The sequence below is a fragment of the Drosophila gunungcola genome, unplaced genomic scaffold (genome assembly GCF_025200985.1).
Source record: "Drosophila gunungcola strain Sukarami unplaced genomic scaffold, Dgunungcola_SK_2 000051F, whole genome shotgun sequence".
NCBI lineage: Eukaryota > Metazoa > Arthropoda > Insecta > Diptera > Drosophilidae > Drosophila > Drosophila gunungcola.
Genome location: NW_026453216.1, coordinates 466866 through 488332, shown reverse-complemented (window position 1 = coordinate 488332; position 21467 = coordinate 466866). Strand labels below are relative to the sequence as shown.

General features: G+C 37.5%; 2 protein-coding genes across 3 annotated transcripts in view; one reads left to right on the top strand and one right to left on the bottom strand.

Annotated features, from left to right (window-relative positions):
- Positions 1 to 21467, bottom strand: part of LOC128264029 (synaptosomal-associated protein 25) — a 475697-nt gene that overhangs the window by 120277 nt on the left and 333953 nt on the right. The gene's annotated exons all lie outside the window — the stretch shown is intronic.
- On the top strand, positions 6585 to 7755 carry LOC128264028 (uncharacterized). Its single transcript, XM_052999311.1, has 2 exons — positions 6585 to 6709; positions 6825 to 7755. Exon 2 carries the CDS (start codon positions 6901 to 6903, stop codon positions 7561 to 7563), a length of 663 nt encoding a protein of 220 aa, XP_052855271.1. The 5' UTR covers positions 6585 to 6709; positions 6825 to 6900; the 3' UTR covers positions 7564 to 7755.

Here is a 21467-nt window from a genome sequence, read left to right as displayed (position 1 = left end):
TTCCGCCGCGCTGTGTATAATTGTTGTAGTAGAGGACCGAATTTGGTTGTCCAGTTGCTTCTGTGCAACTGTTTACGAATTTTGAAACTGCTTCGTTCATTGTGTTGAAGTTGCCGGCTTGCATGATAAGTTTTACCTTATCAATTGTGCAGTTTTTAGTCATTGCTTTTACTGCGTGCTGTGTGGAATAACTTCTTGCTAGTTCTAGTGTTAAGCCGTCTGTTATGTATGCACTTTCTAAAGCCTTCGTCATCTGCTCAATTTCTGATGTATATTGATTAGCAGTTTTATTTCGTTGCTGTAGGTTCATTAGCTTTGCTGACAATACCTCTACAGTTTCGCCTTTGACGTTGCTTTTTAACTTGGCAATGACTTCACCTACCGTTGTTTCGTTTCCAATTAGATTTCTTGCTACGCCCTTTCGTTTTGTCTTTATTATAGAGACGGCTAGACTTTCGTGTTCGCCTTTTATTGACTCTATAATATGCAATGCATCAATGAAACTGGTTAAGTTTTCTGCTTTACCATCGAAAACTGGTATAAGCTTTGATGCAGTGTTAATGAAGTCGATATTAGTTTGCGCCATTTCGAAATTATTGTTCTTAGTTATGTTTGCGCTTGAGTCTGATTCTGAATCTGTTTTATTATCTGCGTTTGATAATAAAACGGCTGGGATAGTAAGATTATTTAAATCTTCTTCCTTAATTTCCGCGTTAAAATTTTCTTGCTCCGTTTGATCTAAACCAGTTCACTCTTCCAATGTTGATTCTTCATCGGTTTCAACTGTTATTGCGGTATTAAGAATGGTAGGTACAGAGATATCCAAATTGAATTTTTCTTTTATCAATATTAGGTTTTCTCTGAGCCTTTGCAAAAATCTTGATACCCTTGACCAATGGTCGTCATTTAATTTTCCACGTTGCCCATGTATTAATATGCGCGCCTCGTTAAAACAATTTACTAGTATTTCTGCGTGTTTTTTTATTGTGCTCCCTTGAATCGGTCTGTTTTGATTAAGGGATTTGTAAGATTTATCGAACTCTGTTTTTATTTTGTTCAATTTCGCATACAAATCGTTCCATTCCATGGCAATATTATCTATGTAATTTTACCATAAGGACCGTGGTTTCACCGAGTATAGAATGGTAATCCACGATCTCTTTTACTGAGACGTATGGCAAAGTATTTAGGATTTGTTTTTTTATTGTAAGCAATTAAAAGGCTAAATTCCAAATTGTACTTTTCCATATAAATATATTCGAACTCAGTGATTGTAATGAAGTTTTTATGGCAATGGAGAATATTTAATGCACGCATTCTAAATTCTGGATCTTTAGTAGTTATTTCCTCAAGACATCTATCCAATTCTATCGTGTTAAATGCCATAATTTAAGCAAAAATAATTAAAAAATTTTTTTTTTTTTTTATATATATAAGGGTATTAAATTGAACACTCTAATCTTTTGAAAAGGAAAATTTTCTTCTCTTTTTTTTTTATATCTTATCTAGATAGTGTGCTCTACTTAAATATTTCTTCTTTAAACATTTATAGTGCAATTTGTATATTTTGGTAATAAAACTTGCACTCAAGATGACAATGATTATTATTAAGAGTAAATGTACCCAATATAGGTCAATATTGTTTGATTCTACTTTATTAATAACGTTAGCAGTGGAGTCCACTGACTTAACGTCTACGATTCCCATTTTGGGTAGATTCACTTCTAATATATCGGTATTATTATAATTAATATGAGAGAATTTATCTATTCTATTGTTATTCATTCATATGAAAAGATTTTATGTGAATATACGTAAATATTTCTGTCTAGCTTTTAAAGTCTGAGGAGCACGCAGAGCAAAAAAAAAAGTGTCATAAAACAAAAATGTAGGAATTTAGTTATTCAAATCTGGTTGATTAAATCTTGTGGCATAATCGCATAAATTTTATTTTATTAATATTGAAAATTGGAAGAAAAAAAATTTGTGTTAATATTCATATAACTGATTTACAATATTTTGCTCTATATAAACCAATATCAGTTATATGTTGTTAGTATATAGCCTAACAGTGGTTAGTATTTTTCGAGCAGCGCTTTCGCGCATCGGCTCGGGTTTAGAAGTTTATAATTAAAGGCAACTTAGGCATTGGCATAAATGCAGCCCTTGTTGCGTTACTTTGCTCGGTTACAAAGTATTCTGTCCAGTTCTTTGATGTTTAGGTCATGCGTTTCCTTCTCCTGTGGAGTTGTTGCTATTTTCTTGTAGTCCTTCAATAATCGTCGCTGTTGCAGGAGTTTTACCCTTTTTCCACTCCTTTTTCTTTTGTGGATGGGTTTGCTGGACTCCTGTCGTGCCCTGTACTCAGCTATTGTGAGGGGGCGAGGTCCATCGTTGGGACACAATTCGAGGGCCTCTTGTAATGTTGGTGCGTCCCTTTGCTCAGCAGGAGCAGGTGCCTCCCACGACGGTGCAGAGGGCGGGCTGCCTTCCGCACTCATATGCTTCCTTCGTTGGTGTAGTCGGCGGTATGCCTACCACACTTCAGTTTCCATCGTTGGTGCAGAAGGATTTGCCATTCCTTCCACACATGTCCTGGTCAATTTCCCTTTTTTTATTTTGTTGATTTTGTTGTTTGTTGTTTGTTGTTGTTTTTTTTTTTTTTTTTTTTTTTTGTAGTTTAGCCCTTTTGGGCTCAGGCGGCGCCGGTGCTGGTCATCGCACAGACTAATTACTGTTTTTATTTTTTATCTGGCTGGAGATTTCGATTGACGATTTTCGAGGGCGGCTCTGAAGAGCCTAATTTTGGACAGCCGAGGATTAGGGATCGGCTTGCATCGTCCACATTGGACGGCCACACTTGTTAAGCACTGGCCCTAATTAGCCAAATTCGCCGATTTACGCATTATGGGGCCAAAATAACGAAAATTACACAGCGCGCAGAGACAAAAATTAAACAGTCTCACTTCCTTCTCGCGCACATGTCACGGTCGCCATGTAATGTTGGGTGTATGTATGTTAGACTTTGTTTTATAACCACAAGAAAAGAATGTACTGTAATGTTATAAGATATATTGTTCTTTATTATATCGTCCGTTTAGATCGGGACTCATTTCTCGAATGCTCACTTAAGACTACCGTTGGCTTGGCTTACAATTCATATAGCTGCACGAGCAGCGCCGCGGCCAACGCTTATGTATCTCAATATATATGTTAATGTATACGTAAGTGTATTTAGGCGGCGCAAGCAGCGGCCGCGCATGAGAGGGAGAGTGTTATGCTCACATGGTAACCGAATGGTCGGCCGCGCATGCAGACATGCCGACTCAGCATTTAGGATGTGCATAACATTGTTGTGTGGGTCGAATTGCTTTGCACTTGAAGTGCTGGGAATATTCGGACATAAACAAATGCTACAATGTTATAGTGATATAAGCGGTACAGTGTGTACCCAATATATGAGCATACTACAATATGGACTACCCAAAATTCATAAAGAAGGAACCCCTCTACGACCAATCTGCTCCTCAATCGGATCACCATCCTATGCACTATGCAAATACATAATTGACATATTAAAAAACATAACAATAGACTCCAAATACAACTTAAACAAGAAAGGAAGCAAACTTCGGCAAGCCGAAGTTCATATACCCTTGCAGCTATTGCTAGAATTAAATTTTTGAAAACATTAAAATTATGATTTACTTGCGTATATGTTTAAAAACATTGAAGCTATGATGATTTTCAGCTCAATTATTAGATAGTTATTTTATATATTTTTATTATTTCTATGGGAGCTATATGATATAGTCGTCCGATTTTGATGAAATTTAAACCGTAATTCTGCAATATTTAACCATTACTATATGTCGAAGAACTAATAGAAAAATTTAAAAACAGCTAAATTATAATTTTTTTTGTATTTTTTTTTTTCGATTGTTCCTATGATATAAACGTCCGATTTTGATGAAATTTAAAACGTAATTCTGAAATATTTAACCATTACTATATGTCGAAGAACTAATAGAAAAATTAAAAAACAGCAAAGTTACAATTTTTTTTTGTATTTTTTTTTCCGATTGTTCCTATGGGAGCTACATGATATAGCCGTCCGATTTTGATAAAGTTTAAATTGTAAGTCTGAAATATTAAACCATTACTATATATCGAAGAACTAAACAAAAAATTAAAAAACAGCAAAGTTATAATTTTTTTTCATTTATTTTTCCGATTGTTCCTATGGGAGCTATATGCTATAGTCGTCCGATTTTAATGAAATTTAAACCGTAAATCGGAATAATTTTATCATTACTATATGTCGAAGAACTAAACAAAAAACTAAAAAACAGCAAAGTTACAATTTTTTTTCATTTATTTTTCCGATTGCTCCTATGGGAGCTATATGCTATAGTCGTCCGATTTTGATGAAATTTAAATTGTAAGTCTGAAATATTTAACCATTACTATATGTCGAAGAACTAAACAAAAAATTAAAAAACAGCAAAGTTATAATTTTTTTCATTTATTTTTCCGATTGTTCCTATTGGAGCTATATGCTATAGTCGTCCGATCCGGCTCGTTCCGACTTATATACTACCTGCAATGAAAGACTTTTGGAAAGTTTCATGCAGATAGCTTTAAAACTGAGAGACTAGTTTGCATATAAACGGACGGACTGACGGACGGACAGACGGACATGGCTAGATCGACTCTACTAGTGATGCTGAACAATAATATATATACTTTATAGAGTCGGAAACGTCTCCTTCACTGCGTTGCAAACTTCTGACTGAAATTATAATACCCTCTGCAAGGGTAAAAAAATTCAGAAGAATTCAAAGAAAATATCAACAACACAAATATTGGCGACGATGAAAGATTAATTTCATTTGACGTAATTTTATTATTTCCGAGTATACCCACAGATCTAGCCCTGGATATAATTAAAAACAAATGGACAATAATACAAAAACACAATATTTATGGACATAATAAAATTTTGTATTCAAGAGAACAGATATTTCAAATTTGAAAACAATTTGTACACACAATTAAAAGGAATGCCTATGGGATCGCCAGCCTCGCCGGTCATTGCAGATATTGAAATGGAAACTCTCCTGGACAACACGTTAGACGACCTCCAAGATTACTGACAAAATACGTAGATGACCTGTTCGCAATCATTCAAGAGGATGACATTAAAACTACACTGACCATGCTCAACTCTTTCACCAATAATATAAAATTTACAATGGAACTAGAAGAAAACGACCAATTACCTTATTTGGACTCAGTGATAATTAGACGTGGAAATCGATTAAAATTAAAATGGTACAAGAAACCAATTGCATCCGGACGAATCATCAATTTCAACTCCAAACACCCAAAACAAATGATAATAAATACAGCTAGAAGCTGTATACATAGAATGCTCAAAATTTCAGACACGGATTACCACGAAGAGACGACCCAGGAGATAAAATCAATGTTGACAGACAATGATTTCCCAAAACACATAATAAAAACATTATTATCGGAACACAAAACAACAAAACAAAATAGCGTTAAAAACAATAAAAACAAAAAATATATGTCAATTACATACGTCCCGGCATTATCCGAACGTGTAGCGAAATCGGAATGCTACGACAAAGAAAACATAAGTATCGCACATAAACCGGACCACACATTAAAATCTATATACAACAGAACAAAATCAAAGATAAATGAAATTGACAAAAAATACGTAATATATAAAATACCGTGCAACGGCAACAACAACGAAATATGCAACATGATACATATATATCATGTATAGGAACAACAAAATCTAAATTAAAAACTAGACTAGCACAACATAAATCGGACTTCAAAGCTAGACATCATACGAGCGCACAAAAACAGCACTCATGTCCCACTGTGCCAAGAGTAATCACTCACCGAACTTCGAAGAGGCGAGTATTTTATCACAAGAACAACACTATGCCAAACGATTCACCATAGAAATGCTACATATCGTAAAAACACCTACAGACATACGGATGAACTACAAAACGGACACTGACAATTGCGCTCATTTATATAGACACTTACTAGGGAAAGAAAAAATTAGTTAACAACTCCACGTCACCGGACGCAGACGTTTAAATTAAATGTATGTCAAATGTAAATTGTTTTCTGTTTGTTAAAATATTAAAATCGTTGTAATTATTTTATAGTTGTCCTGAAGACGGTTGCCGAAGTGCAACCAAAATATATTGACAAAATTACCAAAATTGAAATAATTTTGTGCTTTTTTTCAACATCCTGACCTCGAGCCGGCTAACAATTAATAGAAAATAAATTAGATTGGTGTTACTCGACATTGGGGGTCGGTTATTGAATGCTCCTATCCCGTACAAAGTCAAATTCCTATTAATGCTGTCTAAGAGCTCACAGTTCGTCAGATCTTATGTGTCATACCTGCACGATACGAATTGTCACGCTGGCCCACGAACACTCGTAAGTCGTCTGCACGAGAAAATATGGCCACTTAATGCTCAAGAAGTCTGCCGACGAACAGTTTGGTCGTGCATGCGCTGCAAACCGCAACTCTTGACGCAGATTATTGGGAACTTGCCAGCAGATAGACTTCGAGCTCTCCGCTCGTTCAATATTTGTGGCATTGATTTTTGTGGTCCCTTCAGCACAACGTATCGTATCCGTGGTAAGCCACCGTACAAGTCGTACGTGGCCTTGTTCGTCTGTTTTGCGTCCAAAGCGGTCCACTTAGAATTAGTGTCTGACCTAACCACTGATGCGTTCTTGTTGGCATTTCAAAGGTTCGTGAGTCGTCGCGGGATTCCGGAGAAGGTGTGGTGCGACAACGCCACCAATTGCGTCGGCGCAGATCGCCACATGAGAGAGTTCCGAGCCCGTCTGGAGGAGCAGGGGGGCGGTATCGAAACATTCGCATCAAAAAAAAGATGCGAGTTTGCGTTCATACCGCCCAGAGCACCGCACTTCGGCGGACTATGGGAGGCAGGTGTGAAGTCTGCAAAGCACCTGTTCCTTCGGACGGTAGGCCAAGACCTCTTGACCGCGGAGGAGCTCGGAACTCTGCTCACCACCGTGGAGGCCGTGCTCAACTCCAGGCCCCTCGGCGCTCTAAGCAGCGACCCAAACGACGGCGAGGCCCTGACCCCCGGGCATCTGCTCATCGGCGGCCCTCTTCTGGCCCCACCATCAGCGGCGCTCCCGGACCAGATCAGCCTGACCTGCTTGCGACGATGGCGAGGTGTCTCGTCTCTCAGGCACAGGTTCTGGCAGCGATGGTCCCGGGAGTACATCTCCAGCCTCCAGCAGCGGTCCAAGTGGCACCAGGGGGAGCCCAACCTCGTCGTGGGAGCGCTCGTCGTCGTCGCAGAAGACAATCTTCCGCCCCAGCAGTGGAGGATCGGACGAGTGGTAGCGGTGCACGCCGGCGCCGATAGCAAGGTTCGCGTGGCGGACGTCAGGACGCAGGACGGCGAATATCGGCGAGCTGTCCACCGACTGGCCCTGTTGCCCGTTCTGGGCTGAAGGACGTCGTCCCTTCAGAGGGGGCGGTGTTTGCGCACTCAGCGCTTGTATTTAAATCACTAGTTGTAGGGCGAGAGCGGGAGCCAATAAAGCTTTCGTCTGTTCGCTCTTGCGAATTCGCCCCGTCTCTCGCCACCGTAGCATAAGTTAGGTTCTAAGAGAAATTATTGAAATATAATTGTTAGTGATCCATCGAACATCATCGTAGCCACTCCTTTTCGTCGCGCTTTCGACATAGTTTCACAATTTTTCGCAAATTAAAATCGTCTCGAACTACTGCGTTCACAAAGTTTTCGCGTTGTTAATACAAAATAGTATTAAATTTTTCAGCATGGTTTGCAAAATTCGTATGCCTCACAACTAAGGCTCTCCATATCAAAGCTGTAAGCGATCTAACCACCAAGGCGTTTATCAGCCATCTGATCCTTACTCAGACAACTGCACCACATTCATGGCAGCAGACGCGTACTCGATGAAATGATGATACTGGCTGTGAAACAAAGCAAGAAAACTAGCTAATTTCTTTGTCAACAAATAAATAATGTGGCACTTCATACCGCCTTCTGCGCCACACTTCGGAGGAATATGGGAAACCAGAGTTTGATCTATTAAGTTACACATGAAGCGAATCATGGGATCGACAGCCTTCAAGCAACTGTCAACAGTGTTGATCCAGATTGAAGCTCTACTGAACTCCCGTCCTCTCTGCTCAGCGGGGGACAACACTTTGAATCCGCTTACTCCTGCCCATTTTTTGACTGGGGCTCCCTACACTGCTCTACCGCTTAGAACGACGGACTCAACTGCAAGCAATGCTTCAAGGCTTTTGGCAACGTTGGTATACGGAAGGAGAAGGAGAACTTGAAAGTCAACACCCTGGTCGTAATTAAGGAACCAATTTAACGCCATCAAAATGGATTCTAGGACGTTTAACGCGTGCACACCGGCCAAGACGACAAGGTCCGGGTTGTAACAATTAAAATCGCTCAAGAAATCTTCAAACGTCCAATAAATAAAATGGCAGTCTTGCCCCTTTGGTGAACAACTGTTCAGGGGGGCCGGTATGTTTAGGAACCAGTCACCCTATACGTTTACTTTGTTTATCTTATCTTAAAGGCGCAGTTATCTATTATTGTATTATATCCACACTCACACGAGCATGAAGCGCTGCTTAATTCACATGTATATGTGCTTTGACCAACTGCATTTGCTTAGGCAGAACTTTTCCATTCATCTCAAAACGGTAACACGTTTACGAACTAATTCAGACTATTCTTCTATGACTCTGCCTATTTTTCAATTGATTTTTTCGTGTTTTTAAGGGTTTAACAGCCCAAAATTTTAAAAAAATGTTGTCGAGCTCTTGCAGATAAATGACTTATCCAACCCAATTACTCAGTATGACAATGTTAAAGATGGTAGTACAATTTTTTAAAATGCACCAAGATCGATTGGCCACAACTCGAAATAAAAAATAAAACTTTAAAAGACAGCTGACAAAAAATTTAAAAAAAATCTTATAAAGTCGTATAGAAGTCGTACTCTACCAGAAATTTGTTTTTTTGGCTTGGGATATAAGTTAAGTATATAAACCTTTTTTAATTATGTACCTGTTCATTTTCCTGGCAGGACTAAATTCTCAGACAAACTGTCTTTTATTTTGGAAATTTCACTTTTTAACTAATTAGATTTTAATATGTTAGTATTAAGCCGTGATTGATGTCTATTAATAGGCGCATCACACCCGGCTAAATCTTTTCGCATTTAGTTATAAATATTCAATAGTTTGTTTAATAGACTTCTTGTTTTTAAAATACTATTCTAAAGTCATATTTTCATATGTTAAATTAAACACCTACAAACGTATAACCTATCGGGGAAATAAAAAAATTGCTGAATTTTACCTCCCGAAACAATCCACCCAAAACCGGTTTTTTGACCGAGGAGACCATCTATTTTAACCACTCCACTTTGCAGAATGTGAGCATATAAATTTGTCCCAATACTCAGTTCTGTAATCCCCGGCTTATTAAAGTCGGGGTCAGCTTAATTATAATTCTTCCACCTTGATTTGTCAACATTAACTGTGTGGACTAGAAGATTCCCCATTAACTTTGAAAATACTAGTGCTTCCATTTTTAAAACTTTCTTTTATTGTGCCTTAATTTGCATTTTCCTGTGGAAGACACTACATTGATATCCGTTTGGGATCGAATTTTCGGTAATCTTAAAATTTGCTCAGATTTTTCCGAAATTATTATTGTCAATTAAAGCTCTTAATGTTTTAAAATCTCCATTTAAGGATTTCAATTGAACGCGAGTTGTAGCAAGCAAAGCTTGTTTCGACATCACGCAGGTATAAACCTTTTTCTTTTTTTTTAAATTTTATTATAATTTATGTGAAGCATGCAATGATCGTTATAAACTTTTAAATCACAATTGTGCTCTCTTAACTTTTTCCATTTTTTCTATTGGACTTAAAGCCTTAAATTGACAATTGACAATTGTTAGTACACAATGTTCTTACATTGCATTTTTTTTTTTGCAGGCATTTTATCATGAATTGAGCGAGTCGTTCATAAACGTTGCTCCAAAAATTCAATAACGTCGAATAACGTTTGAATTTCTTTTGATTTTTTAACATGGCTCTATAGTTGCAGAGCTTCTTTAATAAGTTTTCTGATTATTATGTGTCCAAAAACTATATCAACCTCATCGGACAATTGTGCCTTTAATTTTATCATGTGAATTGACTCATTTATTGTGTCAATAAACATTCTTAGTTGCCTAACTAAGTCAACATGTAAAACTTGAAGCTCATGAAGGCGATTCAATTGACCAGAAAAAATTTCCTTTTATTTTCATTCCGCTAAGGTAATTACATATTAAGGAACGACTTAGGTCCACTCTTAAATAAATGAGTTTATTAAATAACTCGTAAAACAGGTGCCAACTTTTGGAATCTCCAAGAATCAATTTTGTGATTTTTATCCCCTACCTTACTTTGCACAATTTCCTTGAGTTTTTTCTTCATATTTTGTCACTGTCGAACTGTCAAACTGATGATTCATTGAACTCTTCGTCATAATTCATATTAGTTACATCAATTTGGTCGATTTTTTTAAGCTCAACTACCTTTTCCCTATAAAATTAGTTAATTGTAGTTAATTGCCGCTCTTGTTGATGTCAAGTTGTTAATTGTTGCCAAAAATGCCGCTTTGGATACGTCCTGATTATTTTCCGATGGCGACGATTTTTATTGACTATAAGCTTAAATTTATTTTTTATAATTTTTTTTTTTGTAATTTCAAAAAATTGATTATAATTTATTTATTTATTTTAATTTTTGAAAGCACTTTTTTGATGTTTCTGGCCTCGAAAACTCCAAAATAGAATTGCATGATGGCAAAATTAATTTTTGTTTGAAACTTGTCGGTTTCTCGACCACCGTTTAACAAAAAATGTTGTATTATTTTTTAAGTTTTTAAAAACAGAATAGATTCTTTTTTATCCAATTTTGAATTTATACTCTGTTTTTTTTTTACCACTGGTGGGAGAAAACAAGAGTTAATTATTTTAAGCAACTTTAAACAAGCGCTTTTACTTTTCAATACTTAGGTCTGACTCTCTTACCAATGGTGGGGGGAAACTGCAGAGTTGTAGAAGAACCGATATGTCGGGGATGCCAACTAAATGAAAAACCTTCTACTTAGAGTTTTTAATTAAAAAGCTGTTATATTGTTTCAAATATTGTTTCCAAGATTCTTATTCTAGTCTTTCCTATGGCTTACGCAGAGACCGCATCTGTTTGCCTGAGCGGGAGAATTATCTTTTGTCCCCCGCACAGGTGTGAGACAGATCTTTAGCGATAATATTAGCCATCTCAAGTGTCCTGCACTAAGAACTGCACCCATGTCTTGTTTTGAGTAACAGATCGTAAATTATGTCTCTAGATCAATTAATATCGGCTAACAAAATCTTATACTTTTTCGTCCGAACAATAGGGTTATATATAGTAATATTTAAAATAGTTTCGTGCAAAGTAATATGCCATTTCCAATCCAAGCCTCAGAAGGCTTACAATCCTTGAGGAATATACCTTTAAACCTAGAAAACTCCTTCGTCTGAAGGGTGACAAAATGTCTCATTAAATCAACACTTAAGTGCTCAGGAACATCAAAGATAATAATAATATTACAAGCCTTTTGAGATGCCAAAAGGTATAAATAATTTCATTAAGAACTGACAACATTTTTTCATACTCTTTTTAAAAAAAATATCTTGCGAAGTTATTGTTAGGAAATATAATTATCCTAAAACTAGTAGCAACTACCAGAAACTTAAATTTCTTGTAATAATAAATGTAATAACGTCGATTTCGTCAGAAATCCTTAATTTCTATTACTTTGACATTACTAATTACTATTTGACATATAATTAAAAAAAAAAATTTGAATTTGAAAAATATCAAAAGAAGTTTAGAACAGTATATTGTCAAATTGAGAAAAGGTATTTTGCACAGACTCGATCCGGTCTATATGTACAGTTTTCAAAAAGTTGAACAATACTATACGATTGAATAGACAAACGAAAGTAGTCTTGTCGGAAAAAAATCTGGTACCTCCACAATCATAACAACAAGTACGAGTGAAAGGGGCTCAGCTTAGAAAAATCGAGCGATTAACCTAAAATGGTGCGAGGGGCTTAAATTTGCCTATTATAATAAAGGAGTTAAAGTTTTTTATCATATTGTTACTTTTAATAACTTTGAGTTTTAAATGAGGAGTTGATTTTTTATGGTTGACAGTCCTTTGTTTATTTCTCAATCCTGAGATATGTATATATTAAACTTAAAATATAACTGTTTGCGCACTTGGCGCTTGTTTATGAAATCACAAGTTGTAAGGCAAGAGCGGGAGCCAATAAAGCTTTCGTCCGTTTGCTTTTGCGAATTCGCCCCGTCTCTCGCCACCGTAGCATAAGTTAGGTTCTAAGAGAAATTATTGAAATATTAAAGTTAATGATCAATCGAACGTCATCGAAGCCACTCCTTTTCGTCGTCGTGCTTTCGAAATAGATTCTTTACAAGTTTCGCAAATTAAAATCGTCTCGAACTACTGCAGTCACAAGTTTTCGCGTTATTAATACAAAATAGTATTAAATTTTCAATAACTTTTTTATAGATAAATTTGCGAGAATCTTCAAAAATTGTATCTGCCATAAGGGCTGTATCGTATATTTCCACAATCTAAAAAAGAATTTCGGTGTCAAGCGAATAGTCGGTTTCCTTATTGAATGATCCGTCCCCCACACACACCGCCGATTTATTTTGATCTGTTTTGGATAGTTCGCTTATCGTGGACTGCGTGCACGGAAGAAACCACCTTCCCCTGTCTATTCTTTTGTCTATATATCTCAATTGAAATTCTACTCTAATCCTACTAAAATATAAAATAAGCGTAGCACCGTTTACAAAGTTAATAGCGATTAAACAAATGTTAACTGGAAGACATGTTGTCAAAATCACCAAGTCGCACAAATGACCTTGAGGGTTACTGATATACAGTTAGAATTTATAAAATTTATTTTATTTATTATTATTATTATTTTATGCACAAGTTAAAAAGCAAGCAGAATAAACGCATGCAAGCAGTCGCCTATCAGTAACCAGTTACGCGGCGAATTGGCCCGTAGTAACGGTAGTGCGGCGAGAGAGAGTTGTACCCTGAGCACCAGACAAGGCCAGAGAGACTGTGAAACAGAGACGGCAATATAAAGGAGCAGCCAAGAGCAGTGTGCATAAGGAAGTAACGGGACGGCACCGGACTTCGGACCCTGATATTGGTGCCGTGCGCAGAGGGCGAAAGGTCGAACGATATAACCGTGGACTTTGGACCTGGAGGCAAGGAGACACCGAGAATAAACGGTAAACAGAAGCCTATATAAGCAGGCCGGACGCTGGAAGCGGGATCAGTCTGTCATCAATCAATCATCGAGCAGTTATCATCAGTGAAAGCTAATACGAGTACCGGCGCGAGTAAAGAACACAGCGAATCAACGTCAGCAAGAAGCAGAGCCGTGCGGAGTCATCAAGAAGCAAGATCGCTACGTCGAGACCTTCGGGACTTAGAGCTGAAGACTCCGAATTGAGACACAGGTAGCTGAGGTCCTTACGGCATCACACGGCTAAGTCCAGGGGCTTTGTCACAACTTCTGTCGCGATTCGAGCTTGGTATCCCACCCGGCGTGTTCAACGGAGTTGAACAAATAGAGTCCTTCGACAAGGAACCGTGGGCTCGGAAGGAAAGTTGTCTAAAACTGGCGAATGCCTGATCGTCATGCAGGAATTGTACAAGGTCCTGGTGCGACTAGCCCGGAAGGACGCGCGTTTGTTCAGCTAGCATCTTGAAAGGCGTATGCGTTAAGAGCACAGCAGTTCACAGAACGAAAGATTTCCAAATCTCCGACAACAAGGAGCGGAGCCGGTCAAAGCAAGGACAACGAGGACACCGAGGACGACGAACGACAAGCGCCGTGCGAGCAGCAGATACGTCGAATTCTAAAGTCTGCGCCAGAGAGGGTAGGGTGGAATCGTTTGTCTAGAACATGGCGTTTGACCCAGGGACTGCGTTGGCTTCCGGCGTACGCTTGAATCATCAGGTAGAAATTGAGCCGACGTCTGGTGCGACCATCCGGGTCAGAGCAAGGGAGAGGTGGCTGTGGCTGCAAAAGGCGTACGCCTTGAGAGCACAGTGCCTTTTCACCCTGGGAACGGTGACGCATCCCTAAGACCTGTTATACCACCGAGCCAAAGGCAGCAAAAGATAGCACGAGCATAGCAGGTGACGGCGACATCACTTCGCAGCAGTCATAACGCAGCGAGCCGTTTAACGTGGGAAGGAACTGACGGCGAAGCATATTACTACACTGTCAATACAAGACCTAAGCCGAAGGTCAAGTCGGCGAATAAAAATCCTTATATACCCTAATCTTTCTGTCTGTTTTCACCGATCAATGGGTGGTCACGTTTAAATAAATTTGGTGGGACGAACACATACATTTTCTGAGCTTAGCGAGCAAATAATCAAGAAAATCAGTTCGTTACAACACACTGAAAATTCTTCCGGTGAATATTTTTGAGTTGCACCCAAATTTAAAAAGGCGTTTTAGAGTTCTTGCACGAACAAGTACAAACTGTAAAGGCCTTTTACTCAAAATGGTGTTTTCAAAGTCGATAACCAACACAAGTCGAAAACGGCTTAACCGATTAGTCTACAAATTTAACATACATAGATAATTTATTTTTTACTAATTAATCCAACATTTTTTTTCGGTTAATTTTTTTTCAATTTTTTTGTTGATTTCTGAAATTTGGAGGATCCAGTCCAAAGATTTAGTGGAAACCGCAAAACGCCTTTTTTGAGAGGAGCTTCCGGAGATAAGCTGTAGATCCTTTCCAAAAAAATATTGTTTCCAATGCTTTGTCTTTAAATAAAGTAAAATATAACATTATATGTGTACAAAATATCAGACAATTTAATTTAACCTCAGAAAAAAAATTTTCATAACTTCGTTTTTTTTCACTTTTTAACTGTATATAACCCCTTACACAGGGTACAAAGAGACAATTTTCATAAAACTAAGTCTGAAAATTGGTATGCTTCTCATAGATGTTGAAAAACTGAACCAAACATTTTCGGAAATTGATGTTCTTGAAGTGATATACAATTCTTGTCAAAAGCCTTTGAATGGTCAAAAAATTGTTTAACAACAACTCACTGTTGTACAAAAAACAATATGTTTTTCGGAAAAACTTAGGTTTTATAAGTGACAACAATTGTGTTATGTTTTTAAGGGGTTATACCAGTGTAACCCACGAAAAATATGCAATTTTTGGATTTATGAAAGTACATAATAATAATGTTTTGAAATTTTTGACACATAATAAGGTACGTTTTAAATTTTAATTTAAGGTTTTTGTTTTACGAAAATATTGAGAAACAACTGACTGCCGAGTCTCCAAAAAAATAGTACCCCAACTAGCTGCTTAAATATATTTTTTTGTCAAAAAACTTTATTTAGCTTATTCCTTTGAAATTACTAGTTATGAAAATACTTTAACGACGTCTCTTTGATTTTTTTAATTTCGAAGTATCCAGTCCAAAGCTATAGTGTTTGCCGAGAAACGCCTTTTTTCGAAGAGCTCCCCGAGACTAGCTGTGGCTCCTTCTCAAACAAATATTTTTTCCATTTCTTAGTCTTACAATACAGTTAAGATATAACATAGTATGTGTACAAATTACAGTTATTATCTATTTTCTCAAAAATTCGCTTTTTTCGGCCTTTTACTGTATATAACCCCTTAAGCCATTAGGGCTTCCGCTTAATGCAGTATACTTTAAACCAAACGAGTCGCGCATAAATAAGTAGTTCCTTTGTGGAATTAAATTTTTCAATAATTTAGAATTGAAAAGCAAAACAAATTGTAACGGTTTTGGTCTTAGATTTCGAAACAAAACTTTTTTCAATGAACAAAGTGTTTATTAAAGAAAAGAAATGGAAATCATTTACTCTGAAACGACGCCCCAAAAATATTAGTTTCGACCCTCGTAAAAGTACAGAAAGTATACAGAATAAAAGCCTCATGAATTTTGCTTTAAATCTAATCGTATCTCTGAATGCATCTCGCGTTTTCAAGTAGCGCTTAAAACAGCCACAAAAGTTAGTTTTTTTATGTCTGAAAGTGTAACAAAGCTCTACGACACGTTTAAGTATTTCGATTGGAGAGAAAGATTTAATTTCTATTATTTTTTTTCTGTCAACAAAATAGAGTATGTCTTTAATTTAAGCAAAATATTGCGGAAATCGTTCGAACACGTTGTGTTATCACCAGGGCTGTGCTCCGGAGTTGGTTCAATCTGAACCGGAGTTATTTAGATTTTGTTTTTAAATCAAACTGAACCAATATCCGGAGCTACGATTTTCTTTCGAAAATGAACCGGAACCTTTTTTTTCTAAATCAATTTTAAAAACATATTGGTCGTTTTACACCGGTTCGGACCTTAACCTGGTTCCAGCATATCGACAAACTTGGAGAGAAACTAATCCTCGTTTCGAATTTTTACCTTGGGCTTGCAACTTCATTCAATACTTTAGCGAAAATTGCGACGACGAAAGGAAGTGGTTTCGATAAAATTCAAATGATCACTAATTTTAATGTTCCAACAATTTCTCTTAAAAGGTGGCGAGAGACGGGGCGAATTCGCAAGAGCGAACGAACGAAAGCATTATTGGCTCCCGCTCTCGCTGTACAACTAATAACTTCAGTTTAAATTCAAATAATAGCGCTAAGTGCGCAAACATCCTGTTCAATTCGTTGGCTCTGCCAATATAACTCCTATTATTTATTTTATTATGTTAAAAGTAAAATGTGAGCAAGAATTGAGCAACACTGCTAACTGTCAGGATCAGAAGTAGTATCCACAATGCCTCAATAGCATCCGTGTGGTTAACTATTTTAACATTAATTCCAACTTTTGCTCTGAGTCGAACCAACCCATTCTGATTTTCATATCATATCAATTTGGGCATGAGTACATAACATTATTAAATGTGTATTTTTGAAATACATTATTACACTTATTTAAACACTTATATTAACTATTCGAGCCCTGATGCTCTTTAAAGTAGATTACAACCTTCCTCTTTAAGATGGTGTTCAAAATCCCTAAACGCATCCATATTAGCCTAGTCTGGCCTACCGAGCACTCGCAGAGAAGAAATATTCATGCAGCTCGTATAAAAAATACATTCATAATCTAATACGAAAAAAAATACCACCAGATCGGAGTTCCTGACTCACTTTCTATCGTTACAAAAAAAAGCTTGGCACAAAATCTATACAGACGGCCAACGACACAACAGCGTTTGCTGTTGTCGACAGCGATTTTAAGACCATTTCTGGAGGAATGCTACCTTCTGACAACTCCCTCTTGACTGCTGAAGCCTTCGCCATATTTCGAGCCTGTCACTTCGCCACCAAACACACTTTACGTTTGGACTTCCTCTATCTGAGCCAATGACCACATCCGACCTCCTAGCATATTGGACCAATCTTAATACCACCAGATCGGAGTTCCTAACTCACTTTTTATCGTTACCAAAAAAAAGGTTGGCACAAATTCATCTCTCTATACAGACGGCCAATGACACAACAGCGTTTGCTGTTGTCGACAGCGGTGGTAAGACATTTTCTGGAGGAATGATACCTTCTGACAACTCCTCTTTACTGTCTTCACCATATTACATGGCTGTCACTTCACCACCAAACACACTGGACACTTTGTTATCTGCTTTGTTAGCTTTTCTTCTATATCTTCGTTATGGAACTGGGGTCACAACGATCCAGAGTCCACCATGTAAGAAATCTGCCTAATGTCTGTCCAATAAAACCTGCTCAAAAAATACCATCTTCTTAGCTGCTGTCTCTTGGAGTGCAGAACCCCTTCAGAATAAAAAAAAACTAAGTTAAAAAATATTTTACCTTCCAAATCTCGAGTCGTTGGCCCTAGAAATTTTGATTGTAATGTACGGAATATATTTAATTGATATTGGGGACTCCAAACGGAAAAGCAATATTAAAAACTACCACGGATAATTAATTATTAATTAATTTAAATACCGCTTTATCTCGAGAGCACTAATGGTCTTGTTATCAGTAGGTGCTATGTAAAATTTTAATTTTGTGTAAGGAGAAACTCCCAAATCGGTAACTTTAGTCCCTATTAAAAAGTCATTGCGTTACATCTAAGTCAATTCAGCTATAAAGTTTAGACTGGCACCATCTTTGCAAACAATCAATATCAGATTGTAAGTCCTTTTTTTCAGTGTTAGGACGAGCTATAGATATAACATTTCTGAGCGTATTATTCAACAGAAGGTCAGTCTTTAGAGATAATAACATTATCTGTTATATTGGGATTTATATATATATAACTTCTATACGTGTGTGGACACTGAACTCCGCCTAAACGGCTAAGCCGATTTGTTTTTTGGGTGTTCAAGTGGATTCGAGGATTGATTATATTTACAAAAAAGCCCGGAAGATGGAGTAGCAGTCGGTATTTAGGTTATTTATCTATACAAAATGTAAATTGCTGAATCGAATTGATTATATTTCATTGAGTTCACTGTCAACACACGTACAGAAGAATTTTTTTATTCGTCGTGAACGATTTGAAAATATTTGTCGACGGACTCGGAACTCACTATTACTCCAGAACTGTTGGTTAAATAGATCGGCAGAAGCCAATGAAAATGTACCAAACCAGGCTGTAATCACACGTGTTAATTAATGTCAAAAGCATCGCAACAAAGACCGGCTTGTCATATCTGGACCTGCAGGAGCAAGTTAGGAGCGCAACCAAGGCATCGTATCCGTGAGCAGAGCGAGAAATAAGATATGCTTATTAAGCAAAGGATGTAAAGGGACTCCGCAACGAGGCAAACGGTATCAGCGTCGGGCCCAGGTCAGAGTCAACCGCTGAAACTACACTTTGCACAATCCGAAGCGCCGGATAACTTTTTACGAAGTGCGCTAGTAACAATAGAAGACGGTATAGCTCGAGAGCTTAACCGTATCAGGCTAGGGCGGAATACACAGAAATGACGCTCATATACATAAACAGTCCCAAGGTAAAAAAATTTAAAACACATTGCAGATTAGAGCAGAGCTTTTATTTAAAAGCGGTCGATGAAATGGGAAAACAGAAGTGAGCGCGAACGGAACGCAAAAGTCTATATGAAATTCAAAGCCTAGAAGGTGAAACTCAACGAGCAACGCTAATCGTCCAAGGAGGATTATGGAGGATACAAGCTGGCTAAGATTCAGAGGCTATCGGGGGAAACATCTTGGGCGAGAACTAAGCAAGAGAAATAGATTCGTCGAGGAAAAGTTGACTTAGAGCAGGAGGAACACAAGGATAACCAGCCAGAAAAAAGGAATTAGTCTTTTTTCGTACTCGATGTAAGGGGAGAAGAGAGCTTCGTATTGCCGTTTACAAACAGAAAATAACGGGATTGCACCTAACTTAGCACTCTGAACAGAGACTACAAAAGTGGAATCATGCCAGAGCACCCAAAGCGAGGTAGATAAACGTCAGGATCATCAACGAGGGAAAGAAAGTGCTCATCCGGAATCAGCCCCAGGCCGATGGTCAAGACGGCAATTAAAGATCCGTACCGTATTCGTACCGTATGCGTAGTGTTGTAGTTGCCGTTGCTGTTTGTTGCTCTCTTGTATGTGCTGCTGTTGCGTCGTTACTGCCGCTGCTATTGTCACAATAAAACAAAACAAAAGCGACAAAAAGAAAAATCATCCAACAGTCGAACGCATTAACTTACCCGACTGCGACTACCGTCAACTTCCGAAAATAGATACCTGACGCAGCCCCGACTTACGCTCATAACTGTAAGCAAAGCAGCAAGAAAAGAAACGAAAAACAGCGACTGTTTCTGCTTTCTTGCATTTTGCATTTGCTTCGACTGCGACTTCTGCTTTTCTGAGACCAGAAGCAGAATCATATTGATCAAACTAAAAATGCCTGGCCAATTTGTATGGTTTTTTCGTCGTGTTTTGTGCTTTATTTCGATATTGTGTGCGCAGGCTCACAATTCGTGTAAACAAAATTTAGTTAAAAAAAAGTCCTTAATGGCAATTTTGTGGTCTGCAATTAGGGGCAATGGGTATTTTTCTGAGACCGTATTTGCATTCAACTCCCTAAAATCAATGCACAAACGGTCACTTCCATCCATCTTCTTTACCAATGACTTTGGGCTCGCAAAGGGGGAGCAACTTGGTCGTATGACTGGAAATTCCTGTATTTTGTCCCTCAGTAGCAATTTTTCAAATTACCCTTAAACAATTGGGTACTTTATAGCTTCTCAGTGGCAATATACGCCGGTTTGAGGGTATCGGCGAGCCTTCTTACAGAACTTTACTCATTTGCTGCCAGATTTGAAGAATTTTTAAGGCACCTCTCGCAAAACTCATCGAATGGTTGCACACATTATATGTTGAATTCCAACGAGTCGCAACATCTTACATTGGCTGTGGCAATAACTCCTCGGTTATTAAATACCTGCATCCAGAAAATAATATAATTGCAATGCAACATTTTGTATACTCTTGACGCTTTAAAAAAAAATTACTTAAAACGATGATATATTTACTTTTAATATTTTAAGTGTATATATGTTAAAAACAATGAAGCTCCGAGAATTTTCCACAAACTCTTCGATTGCTTTTATGGCAGCCATATGATATGGTTGTCCGATTTTTTAAAACGCAAATTACAATATCTTCTTCGGGGTTATAATGTTTTTTACTCAAGATACGAAACAAATATTAGATTTCAACATATTAATAATAAAAAGGATCAATAAAAAAATAAGTATATGTCTCAACTTCTTAAAAGTTTTTAAATTACTAAAAACCCCAATAGCTAACCTCAAAGCGAACGAAATTTAAATTAAATACAAAATAAATAAATAAATTTACTACGTTTTTTTTACCAGTTTAATTAAAATAAATAAATAAAATTTCCTGTATGCTGGCATTCTTAAAAGCCTAACAATTCGTCGAGCTTTATCAATGTAATAGCAGATTACAGATTGAAAAAAATCCTTCACGGCAAGTTTAAGGGTGTGTGATGCTCACCTCAATGACTTTATCGAGTGAATTTGGATATTGGTCAGCAGTCCTTCATCATCGAGATCCTCACCAGCAACTTCTTCGTTGTCTGCATCCTCATCTTCGCAGCTGCTGAGAAGTTCTACTGCTTTGACCATGTTTCTTCCCTTGCCCCTCGGAACCTTTGCAGCGGTCACCAGGTCAATGCAGGCGT

Excerpts from the sequence above, each read along its gene's own strand:
- LOC128264028 (XM_052999311.1), top strand. The coding sequence starts at position 6,901 with ATGAGAGAGTTCCGAGCCCGTCTGGAGGAGCAGGGGGGCGGTATCGAA.